General features: G+C 35.1%; 1 protein-coding gene across 2 annotated transcripts in view; it reads right to left on the reverse strand.

Moving 5' to 3' along the window:
• The window catches only part of DNAJC13 (DnaJ heat shock protein family (Hsp40) member C13), a 153,684-nt gene that overhangs the window by 65,225 nt on the left and 68,671 nt on the right, over positions 1-19,788 (reverse strand). For both annotated transcript variants that reach the window (XR_011487368.1, XM_070466748.1), the window contains exons 18-27: positions 18,893-18,968; positions 15,822-15,917; positions 14,910-15,053; positions 11,242-11,324; positions 9,715-9,868; positions 7,831-7,934; positions 7,586-7,745; positions 6,284-6,346; positions 5,412-5,513; positions 1,843-1,947 (exon numbers count right to left, since the gene is read on the reverse strand). Coding sequence is in view for 1 of the 2 variants with exons in the window: in XM_070466748.1 (XP_070322849.1) it covers positions 1,843-1,947; positions 5,412-5,513; positions 6,284-6,346; positions 7,586-7,745; positions 7,831-7,934; positions 9,715-9,868; positions 11,242-11,324; positions 14,910-15,053; positions 15,822-15,917; positions 18,893-18,968 (1,087 nt within the window). In the remaining variant the exon portion in view is untranslated. The remainder of the gene's footprint in view (positions 1-1,842; positions 1,948-5,411; positions 5,514-6,283; positions 6,347-7,585; positions 7,746-7,830; positions 7,935-9,714; positions 9,869-11,241; positions 11,325-14,909; positions 15,054-15,821; positions 15,918-18,892; positions 18,969-19,788) is intronic.

A 19,788-nucleotide genomic window follows, 5' to 3' on the forward strand; every position in this document is an offset into this window, starting at 1 on the left:
AAGCAGAAGGCCTGGTCTTCTATAAAACTATCTTTGACTAAATGCCAACTTAGCCTGGAAGTCAAGAATGGGAGGGCAGGACTTCCCTGCAGGGCAGGTGGCCCAGTGGTAAAGAATCCTCCTGCCAATGCAGGAAACATGGGTTCGATCCCTAGTCCAGGAAAATTTCACATGCCACAGGGTAACTAAGTCCATGTGCCGAAACTACTGAAGCCCAGGTGCACTAAAAGCCTGCAGGTCACAACTACTGAGCCCAAGTACTGCGATTACTGAAGCCCACGCACCCGCGGGCCCACGCCCCACAAGAGGGGCCACTGCGAGGAGAAGCCCATGTACCACAACTGGAGAGTGGCCTCCACTTGCCACAGAAACAAAGACTCGGAGCAGCAGCAAGAAAAAAAAAGAGAGAGGGAAGGACCAAACATCACCAGACGTTCAGACGGAAACTGCTCTCGGACTGCATATGCAATTTTCAGTGACTTTAAGACTGCATGTTAAAACTTACCTGTTTATACCATAAAGAAGCATTACTGTTTAACATAATTATTAACGTAGCTATTGTTATATAGAAGTCATTAAAAACCTGAGCACTACCTCAAAACTTTAATTTTTATTTTCTTAATAAGTTTTTATTGAAGTATACTTGATTTATAATGTTAATTTCTGCTATACAGCAAAGTACATTCTGTTATACATATATACTCTTCCATTATGGTTTGTCACAGGATCTTGAACATAGTTCCCTGTGCTATACAGTAGGACCTTGCTGTTTATCCCTTCTATTATATATATGCTACTTTGCATCTGCTAATTCCAAACTCCCAATCCATCCCTCCCCCACTTTTTTCCCTCCTTGACAACCACAAGTCTCTGAGTCTGCTTAGGTTTCATATATAAGTTCATTTGTGTCCTATTTAGATTCCACATATAAGTGCTATACAGTATCTCTTTCTGACACATTTCACTTAGCATGATAATCTCTACTTGCACCCATGTTCCTACAAATGGCATTATTGTATTCTTCTTTCTGGTTGAGTAGTATTCCATTGAATTTATGCACCATGTGTTACATGTGTTGTTCTTTATCCACCCATCTGTCAATGGACATTTAGGTTATTTTCATGTCTTGGTTACTGTGAATAGTGATGCTATGAACATATAGGTGCATGTACCTTTTGAATTACAGTTTTGTTTGGATATGTGCCCAGAAGTGAGACTGCCAGATCATATGGCAACTCTGTTTTTAGTTTTTTGCAGAAACTCCACACTGTTTTTTACAGTGGCTGGACAAGTTTACATTCCCATCGACAATGAAGGAAGGTTCCCTTTTCTCCACACCCTCTCCAGCATCTGTTATTTGTGGAGTTTTTAATGATGGTTATTCTAAATGTGAGGTGGAGTCTCATTGAGTTTTGTTTCTATTTCCCTAATAATTATTAGCAAAGCCATAACAACAGCTTTTAAAGTGTTTAATTGCATTTTGAGGGTGCATTCCTCTTGAAATACTTTTATTGATTGATTGACTGACCATGCCATGGCACGGGGGAGCTTAAGTTCCCACACCAGGGATCAAACCTGGGCTCCCTATAGTGGGAGCACAGAACACTAATCACTGAACCACTATGGAAGTCCCAACAGCTTTAAACCGCTAAAAACTGAAGACATGGTTGTGTGTGTTTGTGTGTCTAGATATGTGAGTCTTTCAAATGGAAATGAAGTCATTGGAACTGATGATAGTAAATTAAATCACAGATTTAAAATACTACACATCTCTATATGTGCTAAACAGGAGAACATTAAAAAGTCTAAGACTTCCATGAAAAGTTTCTCTGAAACACATACCTCATGAAATCCATATGGCCCACTCCTTTCTTTGTCTGCATTGCCAAAATACCATTCCTTTTCACTCTCTCTCTTCATATCTGGAGCAGCTTCAATCACATTGCTCTAAGTTTTAAAAGGATTTAGTTATTTTTCAAGGCAGAAGTCTAAGGGGACAGATATCATAAAAAGTTAAACAGTAGTAATTTCTTGAGTTTATATATCTTTAGAAATCCATCTAAAATTTAAATTACCTGATTTTAAGAGTGGAGAATTAGATACCTAATAGTACTAAAATGCTACCTTTTATTACACATTTGAAGTAAACAGTTTCCTCAATTCACTTGGCAATCTATGCTAAATTCAAAGACCAACTATATGCCTGATTAGTAAGTATTAGTCGCTCACTAGTGTCTGACTCTCTGCGAACCCATGGTTGTAGCCCACTAGCCTCCTCTGTCCATGGAATTCTCCAGACAACAATACTAGAGTGGGTAGCCATTCCCTTCTCCAGGGGATCTTCCTGATTCAGGGATCAAACCTGGGTCTCCTGCTTTGCAGGCAGATTCTCTACCATCTGAGCCACCAAGGAAACCCAGTAATAAATTATCAGGACACTAAAATTTTAGTAGCAAAGAATACTGTAAATAGCTATATAATCAAACATGGGCCATTAACCAAAAACACAATGCTTAAAATATTAAAGTTCTTTTGAGGGAAAAAATTACACCAACTGAAAATTTCAACAAACACCTGAGGTCAAAGAGTTAAACAGGAAGGTTTTCAGTTGTTTTAAATAGTTACTTTCAATCTACCTCATGACAGGTAATTCTTTCAATTTCATACACCATTGTTTATGAGAATCTAGGATAAAATTTTTATGTACTTAGTATATTTTATTAAAACATGATTTAAATACCCTCATTACTATCAGCTTTCAGTGAGACTCACACAGAAGTATAGGAAAGTAGTTAAGAACACAGACTCTGGCTTCTAACTCTGGCTCTGTCCATTATTAGGTGATCTTGGACAACCTACTTAGCCTCTCTGTTGTTCCTTTAACTCATGTGTAAAATGGGAGGGCTATCATGGGACTTAGAGAGTTATTACATTTTGTGTACCAGAATAGTACCTAGTACATTGAAATTCAAGTGTTATAATTACTATTACTTGTACCCAATAATAGAAAATGCTGTTTCTGCTTTATTGACTATGCCAAAGCCTTTGACTGTGTGGATCACATAAACTGTGGAAACTTCTGAAAGAGATGGGAATACCAGACCACCTGACCTGCCTCTTGAGAAACCTGTATGCAGGTCAGGAAACAACAGTGAGAACTGGACATGGAACAACAGACTGGTTCCAAATCGGGAAAGGAGTACGTCAAGGCTGTATACTGTCACCCTGTTTATTTAACTTACATGCAGAGTACATCATGAGAAATGCTGAGCTGGAGGAAGCACAAGCTGGAATCAAGATTGCAGGGAGAAATATCAATAACCTCAGATATGCAGATGACACCACCCTTATGGCAGAAAGTGAAGAAGAACTAAAGGGCCTCTTAATGAAAGTGAAAGAGGAGACTGAAAAGTTGGCTTAAAGCTCAACACTCAGAAAACTAAGATCATGGTACCCGGTCCCATCACTTCATGGGAAATAGATGGGGAAACAGTGGAAACAGTGTCAGACTTTATTTTGGGGCGCTCCAAGATCACTGCAGATGTTGATTGCAGCCATTAAATTAAAAGACGCTTACTCCTTAGAAAGAAAGTTATGACCAACCTAGACAGCATATTAAAAAGCAGAGACATTACTTTGTCTACAAAGGTCCATCTAGTCAAGGCTATGGTTTTTCCAGTGGTCGTGTATGGATGTGAAAGTTGGACTATTAAGAAAGCTGAGTGCCAAAGAACTGATGCTTTTGAAGTGTGGTGTTGGAGAAGACTCTTGAGATTCCCTTGGACTGCAAGGAGATCCAACCAGTTCATCCTAAAGGAGATCAGTCCTGGGTGTTCATTGGAAGGACTGATGCTGAAGCTGAAACTCCAATCCTTTGGCCACCTGATGGGAAGAGCTGACTCACTGGAAAAGACCCTGATGTTAGAAAAGATTGAGGGAAGGAGGAGAAGGGGATGACAGAGGATTAGATGGTTGGACGGCATCACCGACTCAATGGACATGGGTTTGGGTGGACTCTGGGAGTTGGTGATGGACAGGGAGGCCTGGCGTGCTGTGGTTCATGGGGTTGCAGAGAGTTGGACACGACTGAGCGACTGAACTGAATATTGAAATATCACTTTTGTACACAATTCTACCCACCTCCTCAAACAAGAAGATTAAACAAAACTTTAACATTAACACTGAAAGTATCACCAATGAGATAAGTATAGATCCTTTCTCTAAGTTAGGTATCAGAAGAAGTCTTTCAGTTAAATTGTAGTTTTGATGATATAGAGTTCTGTTATTTTTCTGATGACTAATCATCAGACAATGGTATTGAGTAACAGTTATATAATCATGGGTAATTACAACTGCAAGCCATAATGGAAACATGATTAACCTAACAATATAAAATAATTATATATAATTTGGGGGGGTTCAAGCAGAGTGATATGGTAAGTAAAAGTGCATACATGCATATGTTTTCATCTGCTCAGCCAGTTTATGTCTTTTGCTTGGTGCATTTTATCCATTTATATTGAAGGTAATTATCAGTATGTATGATCCTATTATTTTCTTAGTTGTTCTGGATTTATTTTCTGTAGGTAGGTCCTTTCCTTCTCTTGTTTCCTGCCTAGAGAAGTTTCTTTAGCATTTGTTGTAAGGCTGAATTCTCTTAACTTTGGCTTCTCTAGAAGGCTTTTGATTCATCAGATCTGAAGGAGAGTCTTGCTGGGAAGAATATTCCACCCAAAAAGGTTGCAGGTTCTTCCTTTCCGTCACTTTAAATATATTATGCCATTCCCTTTTGGCTTGAAGAATTTCTGCTGAGAAATCAGCTGATAGCCTGATGGGAGTTGTCTTGCATGTTCTCATTTTTCCCTTGTTGTTTTTAATATTTTACCTTTATCTTTAATTTTTGTCAGTTTGGTTACTATGTGTCTCATATGTTCCTCCTTGGGTTTATCCTACGTGGGACTCTGTGCCTCGTGGACTTGGTTAACTATTTCCCTTCCCACGTTAGGGTAAGCCTAAATTGCTCAGTCATATCTGACTCTTCGTGACCCCATGGACTGTAGCCCACCAGGCGACTCTGTCCATGGAATTCTCCTGGCAAGAATACTTGAGTTGCTTGCCATTCCCTTCTCCAGGGACCAAACCCAGGTCTCCCATATTGCAGGTGGATTCTTTACCCTCTGAGTTACCAGGGAAGCCCTCAGGTTAGGGAAGTTTTCAGCTATTATCTTTTCAAATGTTTTCTCAGGTCCTTTTCCTCTCTCTCTCTTCTCCTTCTGGGACCCCTATAATGTGAATGCAGGTACTGGTTTAATGTTGTCCCAGATACTTTTGATCTGAGGTCATGATTCTTTTGACCCTAAATTCATATTCAAAGAAGGTTAAACTTATGAAATCTAGATAAGCATGCATACCTGCAGTGGTACTGTAGCTCGGCTTACATGGAGGTGTGCAAGGGTAAGCAAATCCACAAGGATTCTAATTCCATTTGAATCCATCAGGTCCTTAACATTTTTCTGAAACACAGAAACATGTTTACACAATTTAAAATCTTTCTCTCCAACAGATATGACTACCTAAAAGGTTCTCATAGAAGAGAACCCTTTATGTGGAATATATCAAATATATATGTGGAATATGTGGAACCTCTTTGGAAAAACTAATATGTAAATGATATTACTTAGTATTTTCAGAATTTTGTGTTCAAGGAGTATCAATTTAGATAAAAGTTAAAAAGGCAAAACAATATTACAGAGAGTTCACATAAAGAATTTTTACTTAAGTATGTTCTGAACAAAACAAAAATAAAGACTGGGTGGAATAAACTCTGGTTCTATAGCTATCCTCCATCTTGCCAGTATTTTTTTTTATTAATAAATAGATTATTCTATAATTAGAAGTAGAATCTAGTATATTAAAAAGTTTTAATTCCAGTTTGTTTTTGTCAGCAAGATAAAAACTGGTAATTTCTTAGAAGTTAGAAGAGATTACAATTGAAATTAAATTTTCATAGGACTTATTTTATTTCATTAAAAAAATCTGCATTATTTACTAAAAATGAGAATGAAATTAAGCAAGTCAGTGTCAGTTTAAACAAAAACAAATGAACATTTGGCAAGAACTTTTCCCTTCAACAGTTGAGTGCACACAGAGTTTCCTGATCTAAAAAGAGAAAATGAGACAAGAACCATGTCTTGATAATTAATCCCAACTGTAATCATTTATCTTCTTTACATATGTGTGACTTAACTTGGGAACAGCAGCATATTTATGCAAAATTCTGTACCTTATTAAGGATCAACTTGTTAAGGAAGAGGATCAACCTATCCCGTTCAAGTTTATCTGTACACTATTGAAATAAACGAGAATTTAGTCAGAAGTGAATAAATACAAACACAGATTAAGACATTATCATCACTGGACAAAGCCAACCAACAGCCAAGAAGAAATAACATCATCCTGTAAACAAAGAATATCAGAGAAGACTGTCAATAATTCCAATTCCTCAATGTCTTACATTTTTTTGTAACTTTATAAAACATGTCTAATTTCTCTAGAAAGGCAGATACTTTAAGTCATAAACAGATTAATACATAGCCTTTAAGAATGCATATTAAAAACTGAAGTAAATGAAAAAATTGGCCCAAATGATACTCTCAAGTAAAAATTCTAAACAATTGATTAGTGATATCTCACATAAATCACATAATCATGAACACAATAAGGAAAAATTTATCTGCCTAAAACACAAATGCTATGTCACAAGTACTCAGGGTCACTGGAATAAAAGTGAATTAAAATTCAATTGTGAAATTTGGTGTAACAGCAAAATAAAGAATTTTCATCTGGTTATTTCCTGGGTCTGTTCTCTGAACTTACTCAGAACCAGTTTTCTATCCCACAAAGCATGGCTGAGAATTAAGGCAATTATAGCAAGCACCGATGACCATTTTAAAAACTGGTGAAATGATTTGAAGGCTGAAACACTGAAATTTAAATTGTTAAAAGGAATGTAAACACAAATGAAAGAATAAGATGTATAAATTATAGAGGTAAGTAATGCTCAAATTTGAGCTGTATAATGGATGAATAGGTCAGTTTGTTCTTGTCTCACCTTGCTCAAATGTTAAACAAACTTTATTAAATTAAAAAAAAAACAACACTCCAAAACTATGCTAACTCAAGTTTCCCTTTCTAAAAGTTTTACAGTTTTCACACTTTGAAGCTTAGTATGCTAGCATCATTTAAGATTCTTCCAAAATGTCCGTTTCAAAAGAATATTCAACTCTAAAAGTCACTATTTCTTTTATACACCTGTCCAGTTCATCTATACTTAAAGATTGGGAAATAGGTCACTAAAGTTCACAAGCAGCAACTAAAAAAAGTAAACTGACATGGACAAATGGTAACCCATTATTTATTTTCCTGTTTTCCTAACTTATATTTAAATAAGTATAATGTAAACAACAGAAAAATTCAGGTAGAAAGTTCTGGCAGCAACATGATCAAATAGAACTTTAGCTCTGAAAATTTAACATATACTCCAATGACGTTATCAAACAGCAGTTTCTTTTAATGACATCCTTACCCTTTCTAACATTCCAATGATATATCTCGTATCTGTAAAAGGTCCTATTTCTTCATGACATCTGCCATAAACAATAGCAAGGGCTTGTAAACATAAACACTTCATGTTTACTTTTGGGGTGAGCAGGAAACGGTGATAAAGTTCATTGAAAAATTCATACCTAGATTAAAAAAAAAATTCACAATCAAATTAACCATGAGACTAACAGTGAAAACAAGTATAACAAGCTATGAAGAGTAGCTTACGATCGTTTAATTGATCCACTGTCTTCATTCTCATCTTCCTCCAATAGTAATCTCAGGTAATAATCACCTATTTTGATCTCCTCTGCCAAGCACTCATATTTAACCTTTATTAATAAAAGCAAATTACATTATTATAGTTTACATTTTTGGCAGTTTTCACACAATCATTTCTTAAAATTCTTCCTATTCAGAGCTTTCTTCTTTCCTGATGAGATAGTCTTTAACAAAAAAAAAATCATTTCTTAAAATATCTGGTAATTAATTATAATTAATATGACTTAATAATTCAGTCAAATGTTGAGAGTCAGAATTCCACACTAGTTTTATGAATGCAAAGCTTTCAAATAAAAGCTGTCACAGGACTATATAGTGTCTAAGAAAATTTAAGGGAAGAGAATACCAAAATACCATACAGAAACAATCTGGCTACAACTAAGCAAAAAGTAAATGATCACACACCATACACAGTTTGCCAAACTCATACATGGTACTTAGGGCCTTCCTTGATCTCCCAACACATCAACTATATTTTATGACTTTTTTTATACTATTCATTTTTATATAGTATTCATTCTCCATATGCCCAGGTTACATATTGGAATTAATATGTGAGGGACTAGCCTAAAATCTGGAACTGGGGTCTGTCTCAAGCAAAGATTTGCGAACAACTGTAAAAATGAATTTCTTGACCAGATTATCAAAATTCTTTTACCAAAGCCTAAAATGACTATTGTCTAAAATTATAAACTATACAATATAAAATATCTATGTATATCCATTTCATTTTTTCCCATAAATTCTGAGTTTCAATTTGTTCAACTCCATTTATTAAGATGCTATTCCCATCTCTCTTAAGAATTTCCCACAGTTTTTGTGATCCACAGAGTCAAAGGCTTTGGTGTAGTCAATAAAGCAAAAGTAGGTGTTTTTCTGGTACTCTCTTGCTTTTTTGATGATCCAACAGATGTTGGCAATTTGATCTCTGGTTCCTCTGCCTTTTCTTAGCCCAGCTTGAACATCTGGAATTTCACAGTTCATATACTGCTGAAGCCTGGTTTGGAGAATTTTGAGCATTACTTTGCTGAAATAATTACTTTCTCCATCCCTAAGTAACAACAACAAAAAAGGCCCATGAGGATGGATGAGAGCACTGAGTCAATAAATATAAATGAAAAAGAAGACCAAGAACTGATCCTTCAGGGCCAACCAACATTTAGCAGTTGAACAGTAAGGAAAAATGAGCAAAGGAGGCAGAAGGGACAGTGAAGGAGAAAATCCCCGAGAATATAGATTCCCAAAACCAAAGTAAAGAAAGGTTTTTCAAAGGGGAGGCAATAAGCAATAACAAATTATCAGTAAGTTTATGAAATGCAGTTGGGTTAAAGAGCAAAGTCAGCAGAATCATGAACATGATCAAATTTACAGCTATAACAAAAATTTAGACACATAAGAGACAATATACCACCATGTTTCTTGTTATTTTGTCATTATTCACATCACTATTTTAACAGAGCAGCAAAAAAAAGGCCACATTCAGAATTAAAATAACACAAAAAGTCTATTGAACAAGGTAAGAGGAATAAGAGGAACAGACTATGTTTCAGCAAAGACTCTAAAGGGAAAGAAAATGAGCACAGAACAGATCTAGAATGCATAGGATCAAATTTATTAAAACTCCTACATGATTTTCAGGTACAAAACTTAGGTACTTAACAAAATTAATTTTTCATTTGTCTCAGGCAAAGTGAAAGTTTTCCAATATTTCCTGTATAAAATTATAAGTGAAAGGGAGAGATATACATTAACCAATTACAAATTTAAAAAAAGCATAACTCCAAACTAATACTTTAAAAAAATAAATACATTACAAAAATTAAAATTTACCTCAAATTCATGGTGGTTCCAGGAGATAACATTAGCACTACCAAGCTCTCTATCAATATTAAATGCTCTCATTTCAGATTCAAGACTATCTCTCAATTCTTCTCGTGTTTTGAAATTCCAAATTAAGTTTGACCTGGCATGGTCCTGACCAAACCTAGATATACATGTAATCAGAAAATAGTGGAAAGCAATAATTTAAAAAAATCTACAAATATCACTAACAATAATTTATAATAAGCAACAGGAGAATTAATAAATGTTAGCAAACAAAAATAAAGAAAATAAAATCTCTGTAAAGTTAGTATGGTAAAATATTAATAGTAAAATTTCAGACACCAGTACACAGGTAAAATTCTTTAACTGTTTCTGAACATTTGAAAGTTTTCATTATAAAATGGTGAAGGGGAAAAAAATGAAGCCAAACCATAAAACAAATCTCTAAGGATTTCAAAACAAGGAACTGATACTACAATTTTAATATTTATTGCTAATTTAAATTAAGAAAAGAATTATAAATAGATATGACACTACAGGTTGGGGATAAGAATTTCCGGATTATTGAGTGTGGAAGTGTGTGGGATGAGCAATATTCCAGATTAGAACCTTACAAACTATCCAAGAAAAAATACTACTAAACTGCCAACCTCTGATGGTATTTTCAAAATACCTTTCTTTTATTCCTGCAATTATTTAACTATCATAATAAATTTGAATTCAAGTCTGAATGGTTGCCTTCCTACCACTCATTTTTAACCTGCAATCCTCCTAAAAAGTCTGATACCAGAATTTCAAGGGAATTCTAGGGAGGACAACATACCTGAGAAATTCCAGAAGAAAACCAAGGACTATTCTTAAGGCTGTATTATAAACATACTACACTCATAAAGTACTGTGGGAAGATTCTAAAGCACTTATTTTCCACTATATAATCAATAGCAGCTTCCAGACTGAGTACTGTGAATTTTCTCAAAAAAGTTTTTGCAAACTCCCGTCGAATGTTTCAAAGTCCTTCAATGTGGTATAACTGTGAGTATGAGGGTTTTAAGATGGAGGGTGCTGGGAGGGGGTGGGATGAAACAGTAGATGGGGAGGAGAAGCTACCATATTAGAAAGGCTGGAAAAGTATATGAGGTCAGCTCACTGGATGTCCATTTCCCACAGGTCTCCTTATGTTTTTATCATCCAGCTCTTTTAAGACTGTATTTCCAATGAGGCTTAAAGAAGTTACAGTTATATCTAAGCCATAATAAAGTGTTTTAAAGTAACCATCTCTAAGCCTTAATAATTCTAAAAGTTCTTTTGGGCCGTCAGACTACCAACACTCTATAAAAAGTCTTAATTTTATGAAAGCATCACTAATCACATCAATCTTTCTTTTTTAATCATACCAATCTTAACAGCTATAATTCTTGACCCTGATAGCATAAAGCACTGCATCCAGGCAAAAACAAACAAACAAAAAACTGTCATGATTTTTCTAAGAGCAATGCTACGTTTAATTAACTGGAAAAGAGGCCTAAAGTTTACCTATAATAGAAGAGATCCCAGTTTGCTTCTATTTTTATTCTCTGTCTTCTCTTTCGAAGAACTACTGGCTTTTGATTTATATTCTGGAAAAGAAAAAAATGTCATAGTGCTCAATCTGGAACTATTAAATAAGCTCAGTGAGAATATCATTATTTTGTAAGTGATGAGAAACATTTCCATTATCAAATTTTGACAGAGACAAAATTAATGAGACAGAATCTATAAAATATAATATAGAATATGAGATTATATCACAATGTATTTATAATACTTTGTCAGCATATATCACTATTGTGTTGCTGAAACAGTTTCCATGTAGCCTGAAGTTATTTTTTCAAATCCAAATTTTGTTAATAACAGTCAAAAACAGGTGACTTATTTTAAACATTTACATGCAATTGATATAAAAATCATATCACAGCAAAACAATAAACACAAAAGATTAGAGGTTACTAAATTGCTACCAAAGCCAAGAGGAACCAGTATAAATTGAAATAGCTGATGGACAAAAACTAAGTAGCTATATTCATACACATGTGAAGTACAACTTGAATTTAACTTATTAAACAATGAATATCAAAGACAAATTCACATACCAGGCAGTTTAGTGCATTTCACACATGTAGCAGGGACTTAAACTCACCATATTGTTTCTGTCCTGAATTTAATAGTTAAAAGGGGGGAAATTTTTTTAAAATAAAAATGAGTGAGCCTATATCTCTACACTATCTCTATTACACATATTCTGCAAGGATGCTATCATTATAAATTATCTTTAAGACTAAAGGACCACCTAGTTCTCTAAAGTCTATGAACCAAATTTTAGGCAGTCATAAATGTATCTGAGAATTCAAAGAAAGTTATGGTCCTATTTCACAGAAAGGCACATAACATAAAGTATATAACTGGAGGGGAAGATTTCAAAGATTTCTTGGAAGTCTGAGGTTAAGAATCTTTGTTCCAAGTAAAATATGTAGATATTTCAATCATGAAATACTAGTCGTCAATGTGACAAAAGCTAAAAGTAGAAAGTAGCATAGATTAAAACACGAAAGTCAGTAACTTCATTAAAGAAGTGGCAAACCATATAAAATAAACCATCAAAACAGAGTAGATATTACAGAAAGAATAAAGGCAAAGTAGTAAATTTTAAAAAGTAAATGCTGTTTGAAATATAAAACATATTGACTAAAGAAATACTCCCTACAAATTTTAATTCTATGCATTATCATGAAAACTAATGTTAGGTGACTTGAATAAAGTATATAAATAGCTCAAAATTTTAGTTTTAATGACAAACCTTTCCTTAAAACCTCTAATTAAGTAATACTATCTTCAATTTCCCCTGCCCTCAGGAGAAAAAGCTGGGAGTCTAGAGTTATAAAAATGTAAACACGATGCAGAAAAAGGACAACCAGCTTGTCATAAACCAAGCTGACTGATTTAGAGACTTAGGTTAAAAGCTCTAACTGGCTAAACAAACCCCTAACTGTAAACAAATTTACATAATATAAACAAGAAAAAAGAATTCTTTACATTAGCCAAAGGTTACTATTAACCCAATACAGAACATCAGCCACAAATGGAATTGACTTCCTAAACATTCTGATTACATAAGAAATGCAGGTTATTTTAAGACTAAACAGTTAATCTGGACAATGATTAATTTCCAGACTTTAGTTGAAGCTCATTAATTAGATATTTTGATATTAATATTCCATGAATAAAGTAGTCACAAAGATTACTCACTGTTTCATAAAGAAATTAATGCTGAAAACAGTACTCTGGCAGAAATAATTAGTTTACTACCACAATAATTTATTGACTAGCATATTAATATTTGGTGTCATTATTTGCTTAGCACTTTAGATAATACCTAATGTAAATGAAACCAACTGACTGATAAAACATTACTGAAAATAAAAATATTTCTTTTCCATCTGAATTGTTATCTTTAAATAATAGATGCCATCCACATTTTTAGCTAAACTAGCTTTGTGTTCAATTTTATACTGGATAAATGTTATGTATGAAATCTGATGCAAAAACTTATTTTCTGTATAATTACACCCAACAGCTTAAAACAGCTATTATTTCAGCAAGGGGTTTAACTACCTGATCCCAGAAGCTTGCTATTTTTAATAACTGTGAAAATCATTCATATCTAAAGCCTTTCAATTTTCAAATGCTATAGCAATATTATCATGACATGTATTGCCTTTTATTGTATGTACTTTTAATATTAACTTTCTTGTACATCAAAGCAACCTCAAAGGACAGAGATGAGAGGTACTGCTATTCTTATTTCATGAAAGAGGAAAATAAAATTCTGAAAACCCTTAACTTACCATATGGGTTAGTAAGTGACAGAACCAGGCTCAGATGTAGGTTAACCAATTCAAAGTTCAGTCTTTTTACTATCCTAGACATTCGAAAGCCTATCTATTGATTCTTTATAGTGACATGTCACTCATTCAAATTAACATTAACTCATTATGCTCATGGAGAAGGAAATGGCAACCCACTCCAGTATTCTTGCGTGGAGAATCCCAGGGACAGAGGAGCCGTCTATAGCATCGCATAGAGTCAGACATGACTGAAACGACTTAGCAGCAGCAGCATTATGCTCAGGTTCTAAAGAACTTAATTTTGGTCTCAATTTCAGATAGACACATAAGATAATAATATTTCTGTTCTAGTGTACCTGATGCCTTATGTTTAGATATTCTGGAAATTCATTAAGAAACCTATTTGTTTTTAGAAACATATTACTTTCCTTGAATAAGAAAACAGCTACCATAAATAAAGAGATGGTTCACAGGAAAGAGTATAAATGAGGTCAACAAAATCCGAGATCAAGTCAACTTTTACATGAAACCTTAAACCATTTTCAACCACTGTACATTCCATTTTAGACAGAAGGATGAACATTACTGGATGAGGTTCTCTAGCACATACTACATGCAGAAGAATGAAACAAACTGTTTCAGATCTGACCTTGATTTGAGGAATAATGAAATTTAAGTACACACAGTAAATTTAACAATCTTAACCTTATTTTCAAAATATTTGTCTCAAAAAAGCTAAACAAGTAGGGCAATTTTATTTGAATAGAAAACAAACCAAAGTTCAAAGAAGGAAGGAAAAAGATATATATGAATTCAGAAGTATGGAAACTGTTAAGTCACGGAAGAAAAATTAAGAGTGGAAAGTGAAAGTGGCAGTTGCTCAGTCATGTTCAACTCTTTGTGACCCCATGGACTAGAGCCTGCCAGGCTCCACTGTCATCGACCCGAGCCCACCAGACTCCTCTGTCCATGAATTCTTTAAGCAAGAATACTGAAGTGGGTTGCCATGCTCTTCTCCAGGGGATCTTTCCAACCCAGGAATTGAACCCAGGTCTCCTGCACTGCAGGCAGATTCTTTACATTCTAAGCTACCAGGGAAGCCCAAGAGTGCAATTTTATATTAAATAATTAAAATCCTAACCACTGATTCATAAAACTATGAATTACGAAGAATTTATATAAAATATAGTCAGAACTAGGTGATATTTCTTCAGGTGTTTCGTCAAAAGTATCTGACTACCATCTCTATGAACAGTGACAACTGAAGTAACCTAGGATACATGGAAGTCTTGGAAGTTCAGAAGAAGATTTTATTGTTACCTCTTTTTGTGCAATGCCCATTCTATCCCTCCAGTGCATTAAGACAAGATCCACTTTTTCTTTGGCAAATTTTTCAACTTCTTTAGCAGCTTTTCCAGCTAGTCTTTGCCACTCTGGAACTTTATTAAATTTTCCATACTGATCCTATTAAATAATGTTGAATTCGATTACAGTCCTATATTTGTGAATTTATTTTAAAAATATAATTAGAGTGAGTCACACCATTTTACACGATTAAACAAATACTCAGAAAAACAAACAAACAAACAAAACAGTGGAAAAACAAAGTGAACATTTCCACAACATATTATATATTTTGTCCAAGGAAGCTTAACTTTTCTATTTTTCAAGATGAATACTTTAAGAGGGATAGCAAGATATTAAGTGGGAGATGGGTGCAGACAGAGAAATGAGGTGAAGAAAGGAAACGAATACATTCAAATTGTTATTATATGACATCATTACAACAGCATATCTTGAAAGTCGTTAAGTAATTTTCTCAAAGATAGCCAACAGTAATAATTAAGACTGCTTTGTAAAGGAAAAAAGTCGTACCTAGATTAATTTTTTCAGTGTTAGCCTCTTTCACCATTTATCAATTATATATAATGTGTTTTTACTTTATACATTTGAAACACATTTTTAAAAAATCCATTATGTAATGTGCTATATGCTGAGTTAGAATAAAAAATACAAGATTATTACTATTCATAAAATTAGATTCTGGTGATAACTGCTTCATTCTAAAGATTATAGAACTGTACACTAAAAATAGGTAAAATTTTGGGGATGTAAATTTTACTTCAGTCAAGCTGTGAACGGTAATTACTTAAAGGAACACTACTATTTAAGAGTGTTTCACAAAAAAGTACTCTTTCATACTGAAAAAACACTTAGGACAAGGATATTTACCATTGCTATTTTCACATTATCTCTAACATGCATCCTATCGGTATCCTTCTCAGGAACTGGATCGGAGCTGTCCAAATATGCCAGCAAGCCTGGGGGCTAAAAACAACAAGAAAAAACAAGATATACAATCCATTTTCAAAACAACTGCACACACAAAATCTAGCCTTCAAACACCAAATAAATTAATACAGTAATTTAGCTGGAAAGGGCGAATTTAATTCAGAGGATCATTGTATCTACTACTGTGGGCAAGAATCCCTTAGAAGCAATGGAGTAGCCCTAACAGTCAACAAGAGAGTTTGAAATGCAGTACTTGGGTGCAATCTCAAAAACAACAGAATGATCTCTGTTCGTTTCCAAAGCAAACCATTCAATACCACAGTTATCCAAGTATATGCCCCAACCACTAATGCCGAAAAAGCTGAACGGTTCTATGAAGACTTACAAGACCTTCTAGACTTAACACCAAAAAAAAAAAGATGTTCTTTTCATCATAGAGGACTGGTATGTAAAAGTAGGAAGTCAAGAGATACTTGGAGTAACAGGCAAATTTGGTGGAGTACAGAATGAAACAGGGCAAAGGCTATAGAGTTTGCCAAGAGAATGCACGGGTCACAGCAAACACCCTCTTCCAATAATACAGAGACAACTCTACACATGGACATCACCAGATGGTCAATACCAAAATCAGATTGATTATATTCTTTGCAGCCAAAGATGGAGAAGCTCTATACAGTAAGCAAAACAAGAAGCTCTATACAAGAGCTGACTGTGGCTCAGATGAATTCCCTATTGCAAAATTCAGACTTAAATTGAAGAAAGTAGGGAAAACTACTAGACCACTCAGATTTGACCTAAATCAAATCTCTTATGATTATACAGTGGAAGTGACAAATAGATTCAAGGGATCAGATTTGACAGAGTGCCTGAAGAACTATGGATGGAGGTTCGTGACACTGTACAGGCGGCAGTGATCAAAACCATCCCCAAGAAAAAGAAACGCGAAAAGGCAAAATCGCTGTCTGAGGAGGCGTCACAAACAGCTGAGAAAATAAGCAAAGGTAAAGGCAAAGGAGAAAAGGAAAGATAAACCCATCTGAACGCAGAGTTCCAAAGAATAGCAAGAAGAGATAAGAAAGCCTTCCTCAGTGATCAATGCAAGAAATGGAGGAAAAAACCAGAATGGGTAGGACTAGAGAGCTCTTCAGAAAAATTAGAGATACCAAGGGAACATTTCATGCAAAGATGGTCTCAATAAAGGACAGAGATGGTATGGACCTAACAGAAGCAGAACGTATTAAGAAGAGGTGGCAAAATACACAGAACTGTACAGAAAAGATCTTCACGACCCAGATAATCATGATGGTGTGATCACGCACACTCATCTAGAGTCAGGCATCCTGGAGTGTGAAGTCAAGTGGGCCTTAGGAAGCATCACTATGAACAAAGCTGGTGGAGGTGATGTAATTCCAGTTGAGCTATTTCAAATCCTAAAAGATGATGCTGTGAAAGTGCTGCACTCAATATACCAGCAAATTTGGAAAACCCAGCAGTGGCCACAGGACTGGAAAAGATCAGTTTTCATTCCAATCCCAAAGAAAGGCAATGCCAAAGAATGCTCAAACTACTGCACGATTGCACTCATCTCACACACTAGTAAAGTAATGCTCAAAATTCTCCAAGTCAGGCTTATTCAATATGTGAACTGTGAACTTCCAGATGTTCAAGCAGGTTTTAGAAAAGGCAGGGGAACCAGAGATCAAATTGCCAACATCTGCTGGATCATCAGAAAAAATAAGGGAGTTCCAGGAAAACATCTACTTCTGCTTTATTGACTATGCCAAAGTCTTTGGACTGTTAGGATCACAACAAACTGTGGAAAATTCTACAAGAGATGGGAATACCAGATCACCTCATCTGCCTTCTGAGAAATCTGTATGTAGGTAAAGAAGCAATAGCTAGAACCGGACATGGAACAACAGACTGGCTCCAAATTGGGAAAGGAGTATGTCAAGGCTGTATATTGTCACCTGCTTATTAAACTTATATGCAGAGTACATCATGCAAAATATGTCAGGCTGGGTGAAGTACAAGCTGGAATCAAGACTGCCAGGAGAAATATCAATAACCTCAGATACGCAGATGACACCACCCTTATGGCAGAAAGGGCAGAAGAACTAAAGAGTCTCTCAATGAAAGTGAAAAAGCTGGCTTAAAACTCAGCTTTCAGAAAACTAAGATCATGGCATCCAGTCCCATCACTTCATTGCAAATAGATGTGGAAAACGTGGAAACAGTGACAGACTTTATTTTCTTGGGCTTCAAAATTACTGCGGATCATGACTGCAGCCATGAAATTAAAAGACGCCTGCTCCTTGGAAGAAAAGTTATGACCAACCTAGACAGCATATTAAAAAGCAGAGACACTACTTTGCCAACAAAGGTCCATCTAGTCAGAGCTATATTTTTTCCAGTAGTCATGTATGGATGTGAGAGTTGGACTATAAAGAAAGCTGAGGACCGAAGAATTGATGTGTTTGAACTGTGGTGTTGGAGAAGACTCTTGAGAGTCCCTTGGACTGCAAGGAGATCCAACCAGTCAATCCTCAAGGAAATGAGTCCTGAATATTCATTGGAAGGACTGACTCTGAAGCTGAAACTCCAATACTTCGGCCACCTGATGTGAAGAACCGACTCACTGGAAAAGACCCTGATGCTGGGAAAGTTTGAAGGCAGCAGAAGGGGATGACAGAGGATGAGATGGTTGGTAGGCATCACCTTCTGGATGGAGTTTAAGCAAGCTTTGGGAGTTGGTGATGGAGAGGGAAGCCTGGCATGTCTCAGTTCATGGGGTCGCAAAGAGACGGACACAACTGATTGACTGAACTGAACAGATGATTTGGCTACTGAGGATAACACTTATTATATGATAACTCCTTTGATTAGTATCTTTTATATTAAAACAAACAGATAAACTAAAAAAAAAAAAAGAAACAACCCCAACCCTTAACTGTATAAATAACTTATCAATGAAATTTTATTGGGTAAGAACATATATTCAACTGACTTACCAAAATGCGTTTCAACAAATTTGTTGCAGTTGCATTATCAGCTGTCCAGAGTCCAACTAAATGTCTACTTAGCTGTCTGAAAAAAGCAGACGTTGAGAAAGGTTTGCTGCTTTATCTCAGCTAGAACAAAAAGGAATTTTTAAGAACAACATATCATGTAAGAAATAAGACTACAGTTAAAAAAAAAACTGTACCTACTCAATTCTCTGTAATAACCTATATGGGAAAATAATCCAAAAATGAGGGGATATATATATAACTGAGTCATTCTGCTGTACATGTGGATCTAACACAACACCCTAAATCAACTATACCCCAATAAAAATTAAGGAAAAAATCATTCTGATGTTAAATACTAAAAATTAATATTTTAACTTGAGATATATGAGTTAGTAATTCAAATACTACTAACATTTTTAAAGACAGGGGAACAATCAGACTTGATAATATAGTTAGTTTGAATTACAAATCCTGCTATAGTGATCACATTATTCTGAATTCTTTGGAATTCTGAACATGAGCAAAAGTCAACTATATTCTAATATATACTTCTTGGCAAGGTCAGAGATAGAAAATATTTTCAGTTTTGAAGTCTGAACAAAGACTTAAAAAGCACTTTTGAGTTAAAAGAATATTTTGATTCAAAGTGTGAATCTAAGATTCATGTTGAATCTAGGACTTAGTCATTTATTAATCTTAATCCCCATGATGATATCTGTTACCCAGACTGGAAGCTTCTCATAACAGGGAATACATTTTGTTCACCACAGACCCTTCTATGCTTTGGTAGGGATTCAACTGCCATTTGCAATAAGAATGAGGATGAATCCTGTGAGGGGAATGACCAAATGACCACTTAGGGGCATTTATGTTACACTACCAGAAGAAAGCAGTTT

This window comes from Odocoileus virginianus, chromosome 4 (genome assembly GCF_023699985.2).
Source record: "Odocoileus virginianus isolate 20LAN1187 ecotype Illinois chromosome 4, Ovbor_1.2, whole genome shotgun sequence".
Classification (NCBI taxonomy): domain Eukaryota; kingdom Metazoa; phylum Chordata; class Mammalia; order Artiodactyla; family Cervidae; genus Odocoileus; species Odocoileus virginianus.